The sequence below is a fragment of the Chamaea fasciata genome, unplaced genomic scaffold, assembly GCF_029207755.1.
Source record: "Chamaea fasciata isolate MVZ Bird 193981 ecotype frontalis unplaced genomic scaffold, bChaFas1.0.hap1 SCAF_1, whole genome shotgun sequence".
Taxonomy (NCBI): domain Eukaryota; kingdom Metazoa; phylum Chordata; class Aves; order Passeriformes; family Sylviidae; genus Chamaea; species Chamaea fasciata.
In genome coordinates, this window is record NW_027094086.1 from 1,185,904 (window position 1) to 1,206,233 (window position 20,330).

At 50.6% G+C, this 20,330-nt stretch overlaps 1 protein-coding gene across 2 annotated transcripts in view; it reads right to left on the reverse strand.

Annotated features, from left to right (window-relative positions):
• ARHGAP39 (Rho GTPase activating protein 39) overlaps window positions 1–20,330 on the reverse strand; it is a 103,055-nt gene that overhangs the window by 26,255 nt on the left and 56,470 nt on the right. For both annotated transcript variants that reach the window (XM_066208092.1, XM_066208053.1), the window contains exons 2-3: window positions 12,438–12,869; window positions 539–619 (exon numbers count right to left, since the gene is read on the reverse strand). In XM_066208092.1, the coding sequence (XP_066064189.1) occupies window positions 539–619; window positions 12,438–12,869 (513 nt within the window). The remainder of the gene's footprint in view (window positions 1–538; window positions 620–12,437; window positions 12,870–20,330) is intronic.

Here is a 20,330-nt window from a genome sequence, read left to right on the forward strand (position 1 = left end):
AAGAAGGATTTGGGGGGGGGTCTAACAGGGGCTTGGGGGGGTTCAAGAAGGAATTCTGGGATTCAATGAGGATTTTGGGGGTTCAGTGAGGGTTTTGGGGATCAGGAAGGAATTCTGGGGTTCAATGAGGATGTTCGGGAGTTCAATGAGGATTTGGGGTTCAGTGAGGATTTGGGGTTCAAGAGGAATTTTGGGGATCAATGAGGATTTTGGGGGTTCAGTGAGAATTCTGGGAGTTTGATGAGGATCTGGGATCCAAGACGGGCTCCGCAGGGTTCAAGAAGGACTTTTGGGGTTCCTTGAGGACTTTTTGGGGTTCCTTGAGGACTTTTTGGGGGTTCAGTGAGGACGTTTTGGGGTTCTTGAGGAATTTCTGGGGTTCCTTGAGGACCTCTGGAGTTCCACAAGGACCCGAAGACAACACACAAAGGGGAGGGATGAGGACGAGACTTGGAAGAGCGGGAATAAAACATCAAGCCACGTTCTCTGCTCCACCCACCCATCCCAACCCCGATCCCGGAGGGAAATTCCCGGCTACCTGTAGTGCAGGAGTTGTCCTTCCGTGCTGTAATCCCGATAGATGTCGTATTCCTTCTCGAACACGCCGGAAGGCGACGAACTGGAAAACAGGAATGAAGTTACAGGACGCGGAGTTGCCATCAGTGTCTCCTCTAGGATTAACGGAGGTGGATCCCATCAGGATGGGATCCACCTGGATCTGCTCCCGGGACCTGCTGGAGCTCGGAGTAATTAATTATTTGGAGTTGTTGGCCAGATGATGACCAAGCCACCCATGGCCGTGGTCTCCAGGTTCGTGTCTGACCCTTCAAAGACCAAATTTTCCCTTAGAACATCCGAGCAGATCCCAAAAATTCCCCGGCTTCATCCCACCCTTTCCGAGTGCCGCTCCCGCTCTTCAACAACCTGGGATGGTCAGAGCCAATATGGGAAGAGGAAAAAAAAAAATCCAGAAAAACCCCTTTTCGCCACATTTTCATCTAAATCTCAGCCTGCAGAGCTCTTGTTCCCGGAAGACGGAGAAGGTCGCACCATCAACCCTCTCCAAGAGACACCACACTCGGAAAAACATGGGGGAAAAAAAAAAAAAAATCTGGAAGCGAGGGATGGAATTTCCAAGCAGAGTTTTGGACTTGGTGGGGTTCAGCGAAGACTTGGGAATTCAAACTTGGAGCCCAAGAAGAATTTTTGGGCTTTCAAGAAGGATTTAGAGCCACTCCTGTAGGATCAAACCCACTCTTGATCCGTATTTTTTGGCTCCACGCTTTTCCGGTGGCCGGGAATCCACGCCGAGACCCCCCCACACTTCCCAAAACCCAGGTATTGATAATTGCTTTCCAATATTATCCATCCCTGCTGCCAAATGAGCACAGAAGAAGGTTTATTTTTGCCTTAGCGGCCCTTCCCGGCGGGAACGTGCTCGGAATCGGCCTCGCTTGGAAAACACGGAGCAAATAATCAGAAAACATCTGGAGAAATAACTTAATTCCAATAGCAATCCCTAAAATCCCCCCCAGGTGTCCTTGTTAAGACTCTCCCGTTAATAAAATCCGGATCCGCTGTTGGTTTCGGGAGAGAAGAAAGAGGGAAAAGAAACAAATCCCCCTAATAGGATAAAGCTCCAAAATTTTAGTGGAGCAAGGAGGCAACGAAATGAAGCTCCTGTCAAAGTTAATTTTAATGGGATTTAGCCCTGGAATTACGGCTGTGTGGAATTGCTTAATCCCTTTTTCCTCGCCAGTGCGTGTGAATGGATTTCCTCCTCCTCCTCCTCCTCCTCCTCCTCCAGGATTCCCGAGGGGAAGGCATCGCCTCTGATCCCGGTGCTGTACCCAGATCCATGGTGGAATCCAGATGGATCCCCAAATCCATGGCGGAACCCAGTGGGATCCCCAAATCCAAGATGGAATCCAGATGGATCCCAGATCCATGGTGGAATCCAGATGGATCCCTAAATCCATGGTGGAACCCAAATGGATCCCCAAATCGACGGCAGAATCCAGATGGATCCCCAAATCCATGGTGGAATTCAGATGGATACCCAAATCCAACGGAATCCAGATGGATCCCAGATCCATGGCAGAACCCAGATGGATCCCCAATCCATGGCGGAATCCAGATGGATCCCCAAATCCATGGCGGAACCCAGATGGGTCCCAGATCCATGGGGAAATCCAGATGGGTCCCAGATCCATCCCTGGAAGTGTCCAAGGCCAGCTTGGAGCAACCTGGGCTAGCGGAAGGTGTCCCTGCCCAGGAACTGGATGGGCTTTAAGGACCCTTCCAACCCAAACCTTTCCGAGATTCCAGGAGACTTCAGGAGTTGTTCAAGGCCCTTCCCTACGGATCTGCTTCCCAGCACTCCACCCCCCATCCCCCACAGCAGCATCCCTGGGGAAAGTCTGGGAATGTCGATTTTTCCATCTAAAATCTCCACTGGATCATCAAGCCCCACGGACGCCGGGAATGCCCACGTGGGATGGACCAACAGCTCCTCCCACCGCCATTAGCGAGGTCCACACCCCTCCAGGAGGGAATTCCCACTCCTCCAGATCCCAGGGTTCTGCTCCAGGTGCCAGGATTCCAGCTCCACCTGCTCCTCCGTCCTTTATTTCGGCCGAGCCCGAGGACGGGTGGTTTTTTGGGTTTTTTTCTTGGGAGTTTTTCGGAGCTGTTGCTTCCAAGATCTTCAAAATCCATCAGAGCCATGGCTTGGTTCCCATCCACCCTTCATCCCGCTGTTCCGTTTCCCATCAGAAACGGAAAATTCCCATTAATTATCCCTGTCCAAACGAACTCCAGGCCTCCTCTGATCCATCTCCGACGAGGTTTCTGCACAGACGGAGCAAAACCACCCCGAAGATTCCGACTGGGATCCGCGGGAGGACGGAGCCGTGGTTACACATTCCCGCGGGTGGCCGAGCCGGCAGCACTCGCTTTTTCAGGATGAGCCAATTTTTGGGGAATCATTAAAAGCCACCAGCTGAGGTTCCGGCGTTAACGAGCTGCCTCTGGAATTGGATTCCCAGTTGATTCCTGGTTAATATTTAAACAGCAGCGCTGCTGGATTCCGGCTCTCCCGGCTTCCCGCGGGCAGGGATGCGACAGAGCGTGGCCCCTACCCTTGGCCAGCTGTTTTTCCAAGGTTTAAAGCCGAATCCTTATGGATTTTGCTTGGCTAACAGATTCGTTGGATTAAAGGAGGAATTTTTACGATGAGGGTGGTGAAACACGGGAGAACCTGCGGCTGCTCCATCCCTGGAATATTCCAGGCTGGGTTGGATGGGGCTTGGAGGAACCTGGGATGGTGGAGGGTGGCCCTGCCCATGGAAGGAGGATGGAACTGGGTGGTTTTGAGGTCCCTTCCAACCCAAACCATTCCATGTTTAAGGTCTTTCCTGCAATCCCCACCTCGAGCCGGTTTGTGTCCTCAAGCCGGGACAACCTGGCCTTGGCCAACCTGGAACAAAAAACCGGGATAATCTGGAAAACTCAACCCAAATTATCCCAAAGTGGGCGTCAAGGGGCCTCCACAAACACGGGGCTACAGGCACTGGACTGCATCCCAGAAATCCCGGGGCGCCGAAACCGCGCGGAGCTGATCACAGGAAGCAAAACCAGTTCCGACCAAAATCCCGACCGGTTTGGAAACCCGATTCTGGGAAAGTGTCCTGAGGACGTCTCCCCAAAATCCTTCTCCGTGCAAATCCGCCCCGGCTCCCTCATTTTCTCCTCGCGCGTCCTGTGCTCCATCCTGGTGACTCCCCACTGGATTCTCCCAGGTTTTTCAGGTTTCGGATAAACCAAAACGACCCGAGGTTGCCCAGTTGTGGTCAAACGAGGATTAAACCTTCCCTGGACCTTCCGAGGTGTTCCCAACTTCCCTTCCTCACCTTCCCTTGGGATAACGCTTCCCAGCATTCCCAGATCCTTGGGTTTGTCCATCCCGTGGCCACACCCAACCTCGCTGAGCTTCAGGAAGTTTTTTTCCCGACCTGTCCAGGATTCCTCGGAGCTCCAGCCCTGCCCTCCTCCAGCCCGTCTGGAGACAATCTGGCTCCGCAGATGATTGATAAGGATATGGATCAGGGATTGGCCGGGGAGGAGCCAAACATTGGGAATGATCCTTCAACCGCCACCCTCCGAGCCGGACGATCCGGATTTTATCCATCGAATCGTGTCCCTGTCTGGATGCGGGATAAATCCAAAGCTTTTCCGGGACACTTTAAAGGTGATTTTTCCATGAATAAAGGTGATTTTCCATTAATAAGTGTGAGTTTTTCCAATGAAAAAGCCGTTTTTCCAAATATTAATGTGATTTTCCGTTAATAAAGGTGATTTTTCCATGGTTAATAAAGGTGGTTTCCTGTTAATAAAGGTGATTTTCCAATACAAAAGGTGATTTTCCAATAATAAAGATGATTTTCCATTAATAAGTGCGATTTTCCACTAATAAGTGTGATTTTCCCAATAATTAAGGTGATTTTTTTCCACTAATAAAGGTGATTTTCCAGTAACCAACATGATTTTCCATTAATAAGAGTGATTTTCCATTAATAAGTGTGATTTTCCATTAATAAAGATGATTTTCCATTAATAAGTGTGATTTCCCACTAATCAAGATGATTTTCCATCAATAAAGGTGATTTTCCATTAATAAGTGTGTTTTTCCATTAATAAGTGTGATTTTTCCAACGAAAAAGGCGATTTTCCAAATATTAATGTGATTTTCCGTTAATAAAGGTGATTTTTCCATGGTTAATAAAGGTGGTTTCCTGTTAATAAAGGTGATTTTCCAATACAAAAGGTGATTTTCCAATAATAAAGATGATTTTCCATTAATAAGTGTGATTTTCCCAATAATTAAGGTGATTTTTTACACTAATAAAGGTGATTTTCCAGTAACCAACATGATTTTCCACTAATAAGTGTGATTTTCCATTAATAAGTGTGATTTTCCATTAATAAGTGTGATTTTTCATTAATAAAGATGATTTTTCATTAATAAGTGTGATTTTCCACTAATAAGTGTGATTTTCCCAATAATTAAGGTGATTTTCCCACTAATAAAGGTGATTTTCCAGTAACCAACATGATTTTCCATTAATAAGTGTGATTTTCCATTAATAAGTGTGATTTTTCATTAATAAAGATGATTTTCCATTAATAAGTGTGATTTCCCACTAATAAAGATGATTTTTCATCAATAAAGATGATTTTCCACTAATAAGTGTGATTTTCCATTAATAAGTGTGATTTTCCATTAATAAAGATGATTTTCCATTAATAAGTGTGATTTCCCACTAACAAAGATGATTTTCCATCAATAAAGATGATTTTCCATTAATAAGTGTGATTTTCCCACTGATAACGGTGATTTTCCAATAATTAAGGCGATTCTCCCGCTAATAAAGGCGACTTCCTGCAATCAAGTTGATTTTCCGTCAATAAGAGTGGTTTTCCAAGAATTAAGGTGATTTTCCTATTAAAAAAAAAAGTGATTTTCCAATTAAAAAGGGGATTTTTCACTAACAAAGGTGATTTTCCATTGACAAGTACGATTTTCCAACGAAAAAGTTGATTTTCCAAGGAAAAAGTTGATTTTCCACTAATAAAGGTGATTTTTCCATTGACCAAGGTGCTTTTATAACCACCAAAGTTGATTTTTCCCTCAATAATTTTCCCTTAAGCACAAAGCCTCAGGCACGGGCACAAATTTATCCCTGGAACCTTTATCCCGGGAACCTCTGGCAGAACTACAAAACCTCATGACTTTTTTTTTTGTTTTTAAATCAATAAATCCATCAGTTTTTTGGTTTTTGGTTTTGTTTTTTTTTTTTTTTTGGAGGGAACAGGAAGTGGCACCATTCCTCAGCTTTTGGAAAATCGGGGAAAGCGAACCGGAATAGCTCAGCTCCATGGCAAAAGCCAGGAATAGAAATGAAAATCCGTCGCCGGCTCCAAATCCTCGGCTTTGAATCGCTGCGCTTCATACTCTTAATTACAGCGTTCCAATAAAAAAAATAGTAATAAAAAAACCACCAAAAAACTTCAAAGACGGTTTTTCTTTGGAATTATGCAACCGGAATTTTGGGGCTGAGGAGGAATTAGGGAAACATCCGACTAATCCGGAGCCGCGTTTCGCAACGGGAAGCCGGGGGGAATTCAAGGAGAGGATATTAAAAAAGCTTCAGCCCGCTGATTTCCAAGCAAGAAATGTGAGAAATGCAGGACATGAGAGGTTTTTTGGGAAAATATTTGAGGATGGAATGAGGAAGGGGAGGTTCCATCTCGTTCGGGTTATGCCGGGAATGTGTTTTCCACTGGTTATCCCCAAATGTTTTCCTCGGATGGTTCGTCCACCAGGAGCTTCGTGATCCCAACGAACTCAAGGAACATGGCGAGGAATTGAGTCAAGGGAGGAGCCCGGAAAAACGGATTCGAGGATCATGGAAGACTTTTCCGACCTTAATAATCCCATGGAAAACTCACCCGGGATGGGTGGGATGAGACCCGGCACCGCTGGAGCAGCCCCAGTGCTGAAAAAGGGGGAAGGAAGTTGAAGCCAAAGGAATTTTGGGAATGGGAATTCCCATTTCTCCCGGGGGTAGGGGGGGGGATCAAATCTTTGGATAAATTTGGGGAACGCTGGGAGATCCTATCAAAGAATTCCGTAATGCTCCAGCAGTGCCCCATCCTTGGAAGTGTCCAAGGCCAGGTTTGGAGCAACCCAAACTGTTGGAAGGGACCACAAAGACCACGGAATTCCGACCCCTTTGCCACGGAGAGGGACATCCAACGTCACTCGCAGCTGGATTTTTGCCGTGAAATGGGTGGGAATAAGCCCAAGCCCGGGATAAAACACCACAAAAAACTCTGGATTTGGGATCCTTCCCAACATCCCGGTTTGGGAAACTGAGGATCGCATGGAACCAGGGGAAGAGGCTGAAGCCGGGAAATTTCCAGGTGATCCTTAAATTTACAAAAAATCCTCAGGACAACTCAGCTGGGATGGACCCGGCTCCTTGTCATGGATTCTGGAAGGGTGGGAAGAAGAGACAATTCCATTTCCTGAGGACACGAATCCCCGGATTGTGCAAGGTGTGTCCAACAGAGGTGAAAATGGGAAAAAAGCAAAGCAAACAAGGACTGGAATGGAATTCCCAGAAAAACCGTGGCTGCCCAATCCCTGGAAATGTCCAAGGCCAGGCGGGACGGAGCTTGGAGCAACCTGGGATAGGGGAAGTTGTCCCAGGGGAATGGAACTGGAAAAAGCAGGGATTTCCTGCCACAGGCAGCAAATAAAAGGGAGAGGGCAAAAACAAATAAATCTGAAATTCAAGAATTCCAAGAATTCCCCCCAACATTCCCTTCCAGAGCTGAATTCAGGGACTGGGATTCCAAGGACAGGGAAGAGCTCGTGGTGGTTTTCCCAGCAACCGGAGCCAGGGGGACGTCGGTGCCCTGATCGCCTGCTCTTCCCATCCACCCCGTGGATAAAACATCGGGAAGAGAAGGATTTCCAGTGGAATGCCGTGGTCTGGGAATGGGATGAGGTTCCCACAGCGCCGGGCACTGGGGAAGATGGAGAAATTCCAGGCCGTCCTCTTTGTCCTTAAGGGATGGGAGGGATGAGGCAGATTTTAGGGTTGATCCAGATCCGGGTGGGAGTTTCAACGGGATCAACAATTCCAGGCTTAATAAATTCCTTTGGTTTTTCTCTGGTGGGGGAGCAAAAACTTCATCAAATTCCATGGAAAATTCACGGAAAGACTTCCTCAAATGCTCAAACCCATGGTTTGGGTTGGAAGGGGAAATTCTTGTCCCAGGTTGCTTCAGCCTGGGATTGGACAATCCCAAGGATGGGGCAAGCACAGGTTCTCTGGGAATTCCATCCCAGCCCCTCACCACTCTCACAGCCAGGGATTCCTTTCCCAATATCCCACTTAACCCCGCCCTTCTGGCAGTGGGAAGCCATTCCCTGTGTCCTGTCCCTCCATCCCTTGTCCCAAGTCCCTCTCCAGCTCTCCTGGAGCCCCTTTAGGCACTGGAAGGAGCTCTGAGGTTTCCCTGGATCCTTCCCTCTCTCCAGGTGAACATTCCCAGCTCTCCCAAGTTCCTCCTGGCTCCTCACACCAGGAGATGTCCTCCAGCTGGGAAAACCCAACATTTGGGTGAAGAAAGGCCCGGAATTCCAAGCCTTAGCCCTTGAGGATCCTCTCCGTGCCGCGGTCCTTCCGCGCGGTTTTCCGGAGCGACTCCAAGTCCTCCCTCCCGGGTTTCTCTTCCTCCTCATCTTGGAGGAAGGCTGGGAATCCCTGCAGGGACCTGGAAAAGCCTCGGGCAGCAGATGCTGCGGAGATTTATGTCACTGATCCACCTGTTTTCCCAACCCCGGGCACGGCAGCTCCTTCCCAGAGCGTCCTGGGAATGGAAATAAACAGAGAATTCCGAGGAAAAATGGTGGCACGCTCAAATTGGGAATTTTAGAGCTTTGAGGCAGATTTTATTCCACAAACTTGCTTTTTCTGGGATCTTTCGGAGACGGGGGAGGAGTTTTTGATCCCAGAGAGCTCGGGGGGGGGGTGCATTCCAGGGATTGGATTTTCAGAGAATCCCCCCTGGATATTCCAGCTGAGCCACATTTAATCCAGGAGGATTTAAATGTTTTATTTTATCTCTGATATCCCGGTGCCTTTGGAACCGGGACGTGCAAAAAAAAAAAAAAAAAAAAAAAAAAAAGTGGGAATCCTGAGGCACAACTCGGAATTTCGCCGCAGGTGGGATTTGGGCGAAGACCCCTCACATTCCAAGATCCCTGCGTTGTGGTCCGAGGAAAAAGCTCCTGATGGTCAATAATCCACGTCCTTCAAGCTTCCACTTGGAATTCCTCCTTGGAGAAGCAGCAGCGGGGCCGAGCTTCTTTTTCCCTGCCTGCCACCTTCTCCAAGGATTTCGAGCCGACAACCTCCGACGCTTCCCGACGGTGTGGAAAAATCCCAGCGACCTGACACAAAACCCGGCCGACGTTCCCGCTCCGGGATTTCACGGCTGTCAGGTCGCGCTCCGGAGAAAAACCACGAGCGGGGAAAACTCAAGGAAAATCCCGCTGGGAATTCTTTGATGACCACCAGGACAAAGCTGCTGTTGAGATCCCAGAGTTGATTCCCAAGCCGGATCCGGCTGCTAATTAAATCCCAACCTCACCATGGAAGCGCGAGTTGGTTCCGGCAGGATCCAGGAGCTTGGAAGCGCCAAATTCCCTGTGGATTCCAAGGGCTGGCGCATCCCTGACCCGCACGGGTGGGATGGAACATCCCCATGGATGAGAGGAATGGATTGGGAGCGGCCTCCAGCATCTCCAGCCAAGCCTGGGAGATGCTCTGGTTCCTAAATCCTGAATTTTTAAGGGAAGCTCTGGGTGTGAATTCCAATAAAAACTTCCCCACTTCTCCCAGATTCCCTTTTCCAGCCAGAGGTGCTGAGTTCATCCAGAAACCTTTCGGATTTCATGGGATAAAACCTGGACGAGGAGGTTTCACTCGGGGCTCCCTCCCAGCCGTGGATCTTCTGCGGGAAATGCAACCGAGATCTGGGAAAACGCTCATGGAATCATGGAATGGTTCGGGTTGGAAGGGACCTTCAAGACCACGGAATTCCACAGGGACACCTTCCACTATCCCAGGTTGCTCCAAGTCCCGTCCAACTTGGCCTTGGACACTTCCAGGGATGGGGAAAATGAGGGAATGTTTGTTTATTTTCCAGTCAGGATGGGAGGACCAAGAGCGGGAAGCAGCCGTGGTTTGGCTGAGTTGATGGGACTCATCCCCGTCACCTCCAGGGATGCAGGTGGAAATTCCAGTCAGCAGGAATTTCTGCTCCCTCGAGTGGAGTTTGATTTTTTTAAAAAAATTTTGTGGAATTCTTAAAGCTCCAAGATCCAGCATCTTCCCAATCCCTGGAAAGGCCAAGACCTGGAATTCCTGGGGATTCGAGGACACACAACTTCCCATCGGCCAAACCCAGCCCAGGGTTTGAATTCCTTTTCTCTTCCAAGAGATTTCCGGGGATTAAACCTTTTTATTTGAAAGTCTGGCACTCCTCCCACCCGATCCAGCAGATTTGTATCCCATAATGGGAACGGGGAATGTGTGGGCGGAGGACACCAGGGATTAGTGACCTGGAGTGTCCGTGCTGGGTCTGATGTGGGAATTGGATCCGATGTGGGAATCCCCCCCAGAGAGCTGCTGATCCCACCTCGGGAATGATCCTTATCCCAGGAAATTCCTGATCTCATCTCAGGAATGATCCTTCTCCCAAGAAACTCCAGATCTCATCTCAGGAATGATCCTTTCCCCAGGAAATTCCTGATTTCACCTTGGGAATTATCCTTTCCCCAGGAAATTCCTGATTTCACCTTGGGAATTATCCTTTCCCCAGGGAATTCCTGATCTCATCTCAGGAATGATCCTTTCCCCAGGAAATTCCTGATCTCATCTCAGGAATGATCCTTTACGCAGGAAATTCCTGATCTCATCTCAGGAATGATCCTTCTCCCAAGAAACTCCAGATCTCATCTCAGGAATGATCCTTTCCCCAGGAAATTCCTGGTCTCATCTCAGGAATGATCCTTTCCCCAGGAAATTCCTGGTCTCATCTCGGGAATGATCCTTTCCCCAGGAAATTCCTGTTCTCATCTCGGGAATGATCCTTTTCCCAGGAACCTGCTGATCCTGCCCCTGTTCTTGCAGCAAATCCCGGGGAATTTAAAATCCATCCCCTGATCCTTGTTAATCCCTCAGGCCGCTTTGGGAATGGGATCCTGTTCAATCAACATCTCCTGGGCTCAATTCCCACCAGGAAAAGGGGAATTCTGCCCCTCTGCCGCGCTCAGGTGGAATTCCATCTGGAATTCTGCATCCAGCTCCAGGATCCAACATCACGAGGATGTGGAGATGTTGGAACAAATCCAGAGCAGGCCATGGAGATGTTCCAAGGGCTGGAGTCAGGCTGGGAAATCAGGGAATGTCCAGCCTGGAGAAGCCAAGGATCCAGGGAGACCTCAGACCCCTTCCAGTGCCTAAAGGGGCTCCAGGAGAGCTGGAGAGGGATTTTGGGACAAGGGATGGAGGGACAGGACACAGGGAATGGCTTCCCACTGCCAGAGGGTGGGGTTGGATGGGATTTTGGGAAGGAATTCTTCTCTGTGAGGGTGGTGAGGGGCTGGGATGGAATTCCCAGAGAAGCTGTGGCTGCCCCTGGATCCCTGGAAGTGTCCAAGGCCAGGTTGGACGGGGCTTGGAGCATCCTGGGATGGGGGAATGTGTCCCTGCCCATGGAAAAGGCTGAAATTCCGTGATCTTCCAGGCCTTTTCCAACCCAACCCATTGCACGGTTCTGTAATTCCATGATTCCACGTCCGCCTGCAGTGAACGACCCCGAACCCACCTCCCTCCCCACAATTCCCAAGATCCCCCATTCCCAGGCTCAGAGATTCCATCAGAGCCTCTTCCAGGACCTCGGGAAGGTGGAGCCTCCCCCCAGGCGCGGAGCCAAGGCCGCCTCTGATGATCCCACATGAAAGCACTCGCTGAGCCGGGAATTCCTGCTCCCATCCAGCCACAGTTTCTGGGAGCAGGAATCGGGAACGGGAATTCCTCCCCTGCTTGGTCTCCTCAACCTGGCCGGGTCCTTAACGTGGTCAAAAGCGGCAATTAAGAGGAGACAAATACATTTAATTAATGACCCGCCTCAGGTCGCCCAGAAAAGCTGTGGCTGCTCCATCCCCGGAATTGTCCCGAGTCACGGTTGGGATGATGGGAGGTGTCCCTGCCCAAGGCAGGAGGTGGAAAAAGATGGATTTTAAGGCTCCTTCCAACCCAAACCATTCCATGACTCCGTGATCTACGGCCTTCAAGCCATAAGGGATGGAGTGACCACAGAGGAGCAACACGGATGTGTCGGAATGTCGTCGCTGGGAATTGAGCAGTGACTCCCTTCTCCTTCCCGAGGGAAATTTTCCCCACCAGCAGCTCCCCAGACCTGTGGGACAAGCCGTGGCCGCGCCATGAATCATCCCAGCTCCTCAGGGAGATCCCATCCAGCGAAATCATTTAAAACCACGCCGGGCTTCAAACCCGAATTTCCAATCCTAAAAACGAATTTTCAGAGGGCGAGAAATTATCCCTTCAAGGAACTTTCCCGCAGGGAACATCTGAATTGTCCCGGAGGTGGAGAAACACCTTTTCCTGATGTTTTTTTCCCCTCTTTCTCCTCGTTTTGTGGAGGATCCAACTCGGTGGAGACGAGCTGGAGGAAACCATCCACAAAATCTGCAGGATGCCAGGTTGCTCTTGGAGACCACCAGGACTTGCTGGGAATTCCCGATTTCCTCCCACCCGCCCCCATCCCACCTTTACCTTTCCGTTTCCTCCTTCACCACGGAATACTGGCTGGACTGGCGGCCCGACCGCTGCTCCTGCACCTTCTCGTTGCCCTCCAGCTCCTGCTCCAAGGAGGAGCTGGTGCTTCCCTCCCGGCTGACATTGCTGCTCCTGCCGGGGCTGTTTTCCGTGGAAGCCCGCGGCGACTCCGTGTTCTGCTTCAGCGTCTGCAGCTTGGCCAGCGGGATGATGTCGCAGTTCTGGGGACGGTGCCACACCGTCCTCTGCGTGGTGGCATTGTAGTAGTAGAAGCGGGAGGTGTTGGGGTCGAAGAGCTCCCACCACTGGTTCTCATTGGTGCGCTTGATCCGCACCCCGGCGGGGGGGTCCCACACGCACTCCCCCGTGATGAGGTTGGCGTACATGCGCTCCCGGGTCCGAGGCTCGATGATTTCCACCCATTCCAGCCTGGGGGAGGACAAGGAGAGAAGGGAAACGTCAACCGAGAGATCTCGGAAGGTCGCCCGATGATTCCGTGATTCGACATGGGCACGGGATGGAGAAGAGCAACTTCTCCGCTCTTCCCTCCAACCCCATCAAGCCTCCTGTGTCCAAACTCAATGATTCCCACCCATTCCAGTCTGGAAGAGAACAAGGAGAGAGGGAAAATTCAGCCAAGGTCCTTCCCAACCCCGACCATCCAATGATGGTTCCGTGACTCAGCGCTCATGGGGCGGAGAAAAGCGATTTGACAATTTTTCCTTCCACTCCCATCGAGTCTCCCGTGTCCAAACTCAATGATTCCCGCCCATTCCAGCCTGGAAAAGAACGAGAGCGGGGAAATTCAACCAAGGTCCCTCCCAAGCCCAACCACTCCACGATCGCATGGTTTGACGCAAGCGCGGGATGAAGAGCGACTTCTCCACTCTTCCTTCCACCACCGTCGAGTCCCGCAGAATCATTTACACAAAACAGAAATTTTCCAAAGGGTTTCCAACCAATCCCTGATTTTCAGCTCCCAGGGAAACCCCATCAAGTCTCCCGTGTCCAAGACTCAATGAATTCCACCCATTCCTGGAAAAAGCCTGGAAAAAACCAAGGAGAGATGGAAAATTCAACCAAGGGCTTCCCGACCCTGACCATCCAATGGTTCCGTGACTCAGCGCTCACGGGGTGAACAGCAATTTGATAACTTTTCCTTCCACCCTCTTCGAGTGTCCCGTGTCCAAACTCAATGATTCCCACCCATTCCAGCCTGGAAAAGAACAAGGAAAGAGGGAAAATTCAACCAAGGGCCCTCCCAATCCCAACCACCCCATGACTGCATGGTTTGACGCAAGCGCGGGATGAAGAGCGACTTCTCCACTCTTCCCTCCACCCCCATTGAGCCTCCCGTGTCCAAACTCAATGATTTCCACCCATTCCTGGAAAAAACCAAGGAGAGAGGGAAAATTCAACCAAGATCCCTTCCAATCCCAACCATCCAGTGGTTCCGTGATCTTCATCCCAGCGAGCGTGGGATGAGGAGCGACTCCACAACTCTTCCTTCCACCCCCATCGAGTCCCGCAGAACCATTTACACAAAACAGAGATTTTTCCAAAGGGTTTCCAACCAATCCCAGATTTTCAGCTCCCAGGGAAACCCAGCAGGTCTGCAAAACACACGCCCGGGTTGGAGCACCCCAAAGTCCAACCGGACCCTTGAAGGTCCAGATCCAAGGATCAAAGCAACATTCCGTGAGGGAAGGACTGAAATCACCAACCCGGCGATGAACTTCCCCTGCACCACCACACCACCAAACCCGGCAGGATTTCCCACAAAAAACTCCAAAATGATGGATTCGACCTCCCCTGGTCCAGCCGGAGCAGCTCAGCTCCCCGGCACTCCGAAGATCCCGGGATGGGATGGGATGGGATGGGATGGGATGGGATGGGATGGTCCCATGGGCAGGGATACCTTCCCCCATCCCAGACTGGAAGGTCCCAAGGCCCTGGAAGAGGCTCTGATGGAATCTCTGGGAATGGGGGTTTTGGGGAGGGAGGTGGGTTCGGAGCCGTTCACTGCAGGCGGACGTGGAATCGCGGAGTCACGGAATTGCAGAATCATGGAATGGTTTGGGTTGGAAAAGGGCTGAAAGATCATGGAATTTCAGCCTTTTTCATGGGCAGGGACACTTTCCCCCATCCCAGGGGGCTCCAGGCAACATCCAACCTGGCCTTGGACACTTCCAGGGATCCAGGGGCAGCCACAGATTTTCTGGGAATTCCATCCAGCCCCTCACCACCCTCACAGGGAAGAATTCCTTCCCAATATCCCATCTAACGCTGCCCTCTGGCAGCGGGAAGCCATTCCCTGTGTCCTGTCCCTCCATCCCTTGTCCCAAGTCCCTCTCCAGCTCTCCTGGAGCCCCTTCAGGCACTGGAAGGGGTCTGAGGTCTCCCTGGATCCTTGGCTTCTCCAGGCTGGACATTCCCAGCTCTTCCAGCCTGGCTCCAGCCCTTGGAGCATCTCCGTGACCTCCTTTGAATTTGCTCCAGCATCTCCACATCCTGGTGATGTTGGATCCTGGAGCTGGACGCAGAATTCCAGATGGAATTCCACCTGAGCGCGGCAGAGGGGCAGAATTCCCCTTTTCCACGTAGTGGGATGAGCCCAGAACATGGGGAATTTCCAGGACCGGAGCACATGGATGCGTCCTGTGGAGTTTCTCACCCACCAACACCCCAAATTCCTTCTCCCCGGCGCTGCTCCCCATCCTTTCCCCCCATCCATGTTTTCCTGGAATTGCCCTGACCCCCCCTCACTCAGAAACACAACAAAAGGGATTTTTGGGATCATCCAGCAGCAAAACGGGAGCTTAGAAATTCCAAAGAGGATTAAAAGGAGTCGTAATCCCAAGAAACAGAGAATTCCATCGATTTTTCAGATCACCCCAAACGCTGCACTCGTCACTGCACTGGATAATCCAGAGGATACCTGAGACGTTCCAGGCATCCACATCTTTATTCAAATTCCTCTTTTGCGTGGGTTTATGTTAAAAAAAAAAAAAAAAAAAAGGAATTTAACGAAGTTATTTGGGATTTATCCTCGTCTGCGTTTCCAAGGCTTTTAAGGAACGTCTAGAAATAGATGAGGGGGAATGAAGAGCTAAGTGAGGCTCGTCAAGGAAGGCGCCACTTAAACCTGACACATCCCGGGAGTCAGACAACGACGGATCGCAGGGATCGCATCCCAACGCCTTTTCCTGGGAATGAATCCCTGGAGGCTCTTCAGAAACGCCCAGCTGGCAAGAAATAAAATTCCCTGGAGAGGGGGGCCCAGGCGTCAGCCTGGCCCCGAGGCCTCAGCTGGTCCAGCTCGTTTTCCAACGGGATTTAAACCTCTGGATGGAAAAAAAAAAAAGAAAGTGGGATTCTCAGGGTGTGGGCTCCCAGCTTGGATCAACCCCTCCCGAAAGGATGGAAACGCGTCCAACTCCTCTTGGAGAAGAGAGGAAAATCCACAATTAAGCTTTTCCCTGCAGAACAGAGACGAAAAGCAGTCGGAGGGGAGTCGATCCTAAATCATGGCGGGTCTCATTTCACAAATCTCGGATCCGATCCGGCACGGAACTGCAACTTCCAGCTTTGGAGAACTGGGGTTGGCCAAAGAACCGGCCAAGGTGGCCAACAGCCCCTGGGCTGTCCCAGCCCAGGGAAGATTTGGGATTCCCGGGATAATGAGGGGCTGGGGCGTGGCCAGGGAAGGGAATGGGATGATCCTCAAGGTCCCTTCCATGTTTTTGTGAGGAGCAATTCAAATTCCCGATTCCTGCCAAGGTTTTGGAGACCTTGGAAGTGGTTCCACGGCACTTGGGGGGCTCTGCTCCCCACATTTCCCACTCCCGGGTGATCCCTTTGGATTCACGAACCAAAATATCCGAGAGATCCAAGAACCCAACGTGTCCAAGAACCCAAATCCCCCCAGTCAGCGCAAAATTCCCGGGAGAGGACAATTCCCATCTTATTTCCCATCTTACTTCTCATCTTCTTCCCCTTCTTGAAATTAATTAAAACCCTCCTAAAACGTCATAAAAAATTCTAATTAATCACGGAATTATTAAATGGGCTGGGGTGAAAGGAGCTTTTAAAGCTCATCCGTTCCTTCAACCGCTGCCTGTTGTTGCATTTATTATTAATTAATTAATTAACATTCATTCCTACACCCTTTATTTTATTCATTATCCCCATTATTTTATTTAGGACCCACTTTACTATTGCGCCTTTAATTATTACACCCATTTTTTTTTTTATTTCCTACTGATTTTTCGGGAATATTTGACTTAAAATACGGAAAAAAAAACCCCAACCCCGCAATTCCTTGATGCCAGACCTTGGAAAACCTGGAATTGAATCCCTGCGTGTCAGCAATAAACCGGGGAATATCACAGTCCGGAGCTGGGGCGTTTTTCTGCACCAGCAATTCCATTTTCGGGGAATCATGAACCGGAAAGGTGGAATCGTTCTTGGCTTTTCCTGATGGATGCAGCAGGAAAAAAAAAAAAATCGGGGTGCAGATTCGTCATAGGGCAGCTGGAGCTGCTGGGAAAGCTTGGAGTGGGACGGAGTTAAGGAAAAACATTCCGGCTTTTCGCACAGAGGAGGAGTCACCCGCTCAGGGGCACAGCTGGGGAGTTGTTAAATGGAATAAAAAAAAAAAAAATCATGGAATGAGGGCTGGGAGAGGGGTGGATCCTCCACGGAGAACGGGAAAACGGTCCCGGAAAATTTCGCCGTTCGCTCCGGAGAAGCCCAGCCGTGGAACGGCTGTGGTCCCGTCCCTCGCCGTGGGATTTTGGGAAAATCGAGTGTCCTCTCCCCAAAATTCCAGGGCAACCCTGTGGTGGCTTGACCTCAGGTCCAGCATGCCTCAGTAATGGTGATTATCATGGAAAATCATGGAATTTTTTCCCTGCGGGATGGACCTTTGAGGAGCTTCTTCCAACACCTTCCCATGAGCAGGGACACCTTCCACTATCCCAGGTCGCTCCAACCTGGCCTTGAACACTTCCAGGGGATGAAGCAGGCACAGATTCTCTGGGAATTCCATCCCAGCCCCTCACCACCCTCACAGGGTGGAATTCCTTCCAGATATCCCACTTAAATTTCCACTTTTCCACTGGGAGGCCATTCCCTGTGTCCTGTCCCTCCATCCCTTGTCCCAAGTCCCTCTCCAGCTCTCCTGGAGCCCCTTCAGGCACTGGAAGGGGCTCTGAGTTTTCCCTGGATCCTCCCCTTCTCCAGGCTGGACATTCCCATCTCTCCCATCCTGGCAGCTCCAACCCTTGAAGCATCTCCGTGGCCTCCTCTGGACCTCCTCCAGCATCTCCACATCCTCCTGATGTTGGATCCTGGAGCTGGAAGAAGATTCCAGGTGGGATCTCACCTGTGCAGGTTCAGAATTCCCTCCTTTCCTGCTGTCCACTGGGAATTTCTGGGATGTGGCCACACACAGCCGGGTCAAATCCCAGTTTTTTTAAACAATCCCTGAGGACAGGAGGGAATTGAGCAAAATCAGAGCTCAGGACCCAGGAGAAGGCAGCTCCTGGCCTCGATCCGTAACAACACAAACACCGGGAGCTGTGAAGTTTGGAAGAACCCAGCAAAAGAATCCTTCAGTTCTGCATTCCCAGCTGGAAAAAGCTATTCCAGGACAGCGGGAGAAATCCTTCGCTCCATCCTGAAATCCGCAATTCCAGCGATGGAAAAGCGCTGACCCTAAAGCCACCTCAGGGAAAAATCCGACTCCTCCATCAAAGCGAATCCGGCTGGGCTGAGCGGCCCCGGCCACCGCTCGTTCCTTTCCAATTAAATAAAAAACAGGGAAAAATCCAGCTCCGGGGAGGCAGGAGCCGTCGGATCCGGGTGTTGATGGAGAAGGGATGTGACTCCCTGGGCCATGTCGGGAGAAGGTTCAAGGGCGGCCGCGGTGAGGAGGAAATGTCAGCCGGAATATCACGGGACGCGTGGAATCATGGAATCATTGGAAAAGGGGCCTAAACATAATGGAATTCCACAGGCAGGGACACCTTCCCACTATCCCAGGTTTCTCCAAGCCCTGTCCAACCTGGCCCGGAACAATTCCAGGGATCCAGGGGCAGCCATGTTTTCTCTGGGAATTCCATCCCAGCCCCTCTCCACCCTCACAGGGGAGAATTCCTTCCCAAATCCCAGCCTAAACCTCTCCATTTTTAATTCCAAACCCTTCCCCCTCATCCCTGTTCCTCTGATAACCTGAAGCCTCAGCTCCGGGTAAAGCTGATCCTGCCTGAACTTAATTTCCCTCTTTTTGGACGGTTCAGGAATTTAAAACAACTCCTCCAACTCCTTCCCCTCCGGTCCTCGCTTGGAGCTGCTCCTTCCCGACTAAAACCCCGGGAATCGATGTGGAAATCCCTCGATCCCGGTTCTCTCTGATCCCAAAAAAAGCTTTTTCAGCTGTTTTTTCCCCTCGGGCTGCCAGCGATCGATAAATTCCAAATCATTTTCGGCGTGGAACGCTGGGAAATTTAAGCTCGTCCTAAGCCAGGTCGGCTCATGGAGTTAATCCCGGTACCAAGAGTGGGAAAGGTCAAGTCCAAGGTGGCTCCGAGGCCAAATGAACGTCAGTGACACAAATTTAAAACCCAGCTTAAATCCAGGCCGGAGTGGGATTGGAGAAACCAGGTCCAGTGGGAAGGTCGGGCTTGACGACCTTCAAAAGTCCTTCCCAACCCACTCCAGGTTTCCGTGATCCTACAAGGTTTTAATGACCTTATTACCGTGAAAATTCCCAAAAACCCCCATTATCCCACAAACTGCGACCGGTTCCTCCAAAACATCAACGCGAGGAGGGTTTTTGGGGTTTTTTTGGGGAAAAGCATCTCCCAAGGCTGATCCACCAGGAAAAAAACCTCCTCTGGATGGTGATGATGATGATGATGATGATGAAAAACTTTGTCCCTGCCTTGCACAGCAGCTCCCCGGCCGGCGTCGGGATCGATCCCTGAGCAATGAAATAAATCCATAAAGGACTGGGCGGAGATCCGGGAGCCGATCCAGCTCCTGCGAGAGCTGGGATGGGAAAAAAAAAAAAAAAATCCAGAGACGGGAGAAATTCCATCCAGAGATGGAGATGTCAAGGCGCTTAAAAAAGGAAAGGGAATCATTAATTAAGGGAAAATCATCTTAATTAGAGCTGCTCCATCCCCTTGGGGCAGCCACAGCTTCTCTGGGAATTCTGGTCCAGCGTCTCAGGGGGAAGAATTCCTTCCCGACGGGAGAAGCCTGGGAATGATGATTCCCAATTTAACACCATTGACTGTCACGGAAGCATGGAGTGGTTTGGGTGGGAAGGGGGGACCTTAAAGCCCACCTGGATGTGGGTGGTGACACCTTCCCCCCACCCCAGGTTGCTCCAACCTGGACTTGGACACTTCCAGGGGCGGGGCAGCCACAGCTTTTCTGGGAATTCCATCCCAGGCTCTCACCGACCGTCACCGTAACCGAATTCCTTCCCAACATCCAACTGAATCTCCCCGGTTTTAGTTTCCAATTCCCAACCTTGATGCGAGCAGGGGCCTTTCTCTTTCCGCCACCATTCCAAGGACTTTGAGGATCCTTTTTCCTGCTCCATGGGGAGGTTTGAAGGCATCTCAAGACCTTTTCTTCCCACCCTGCCCCGTCCCAACCATTCCCTTTTGCCGTTGACCACGACGATTGGAAAACCACGGGATATTTAATTGTCCCAAGGGAATTTCACAGCGAAAAAGGAGTGGCAGGACCCTGAGGGTCATTAATTTACCCACACACCACCAGAGATCCGAAAAAAACCTGGGACATTCCTGCTCATCCAGCTGCTCTGGGAGAGGCGGAACGCACGGATAACACAACCCGGCGGATCCGTCGGCG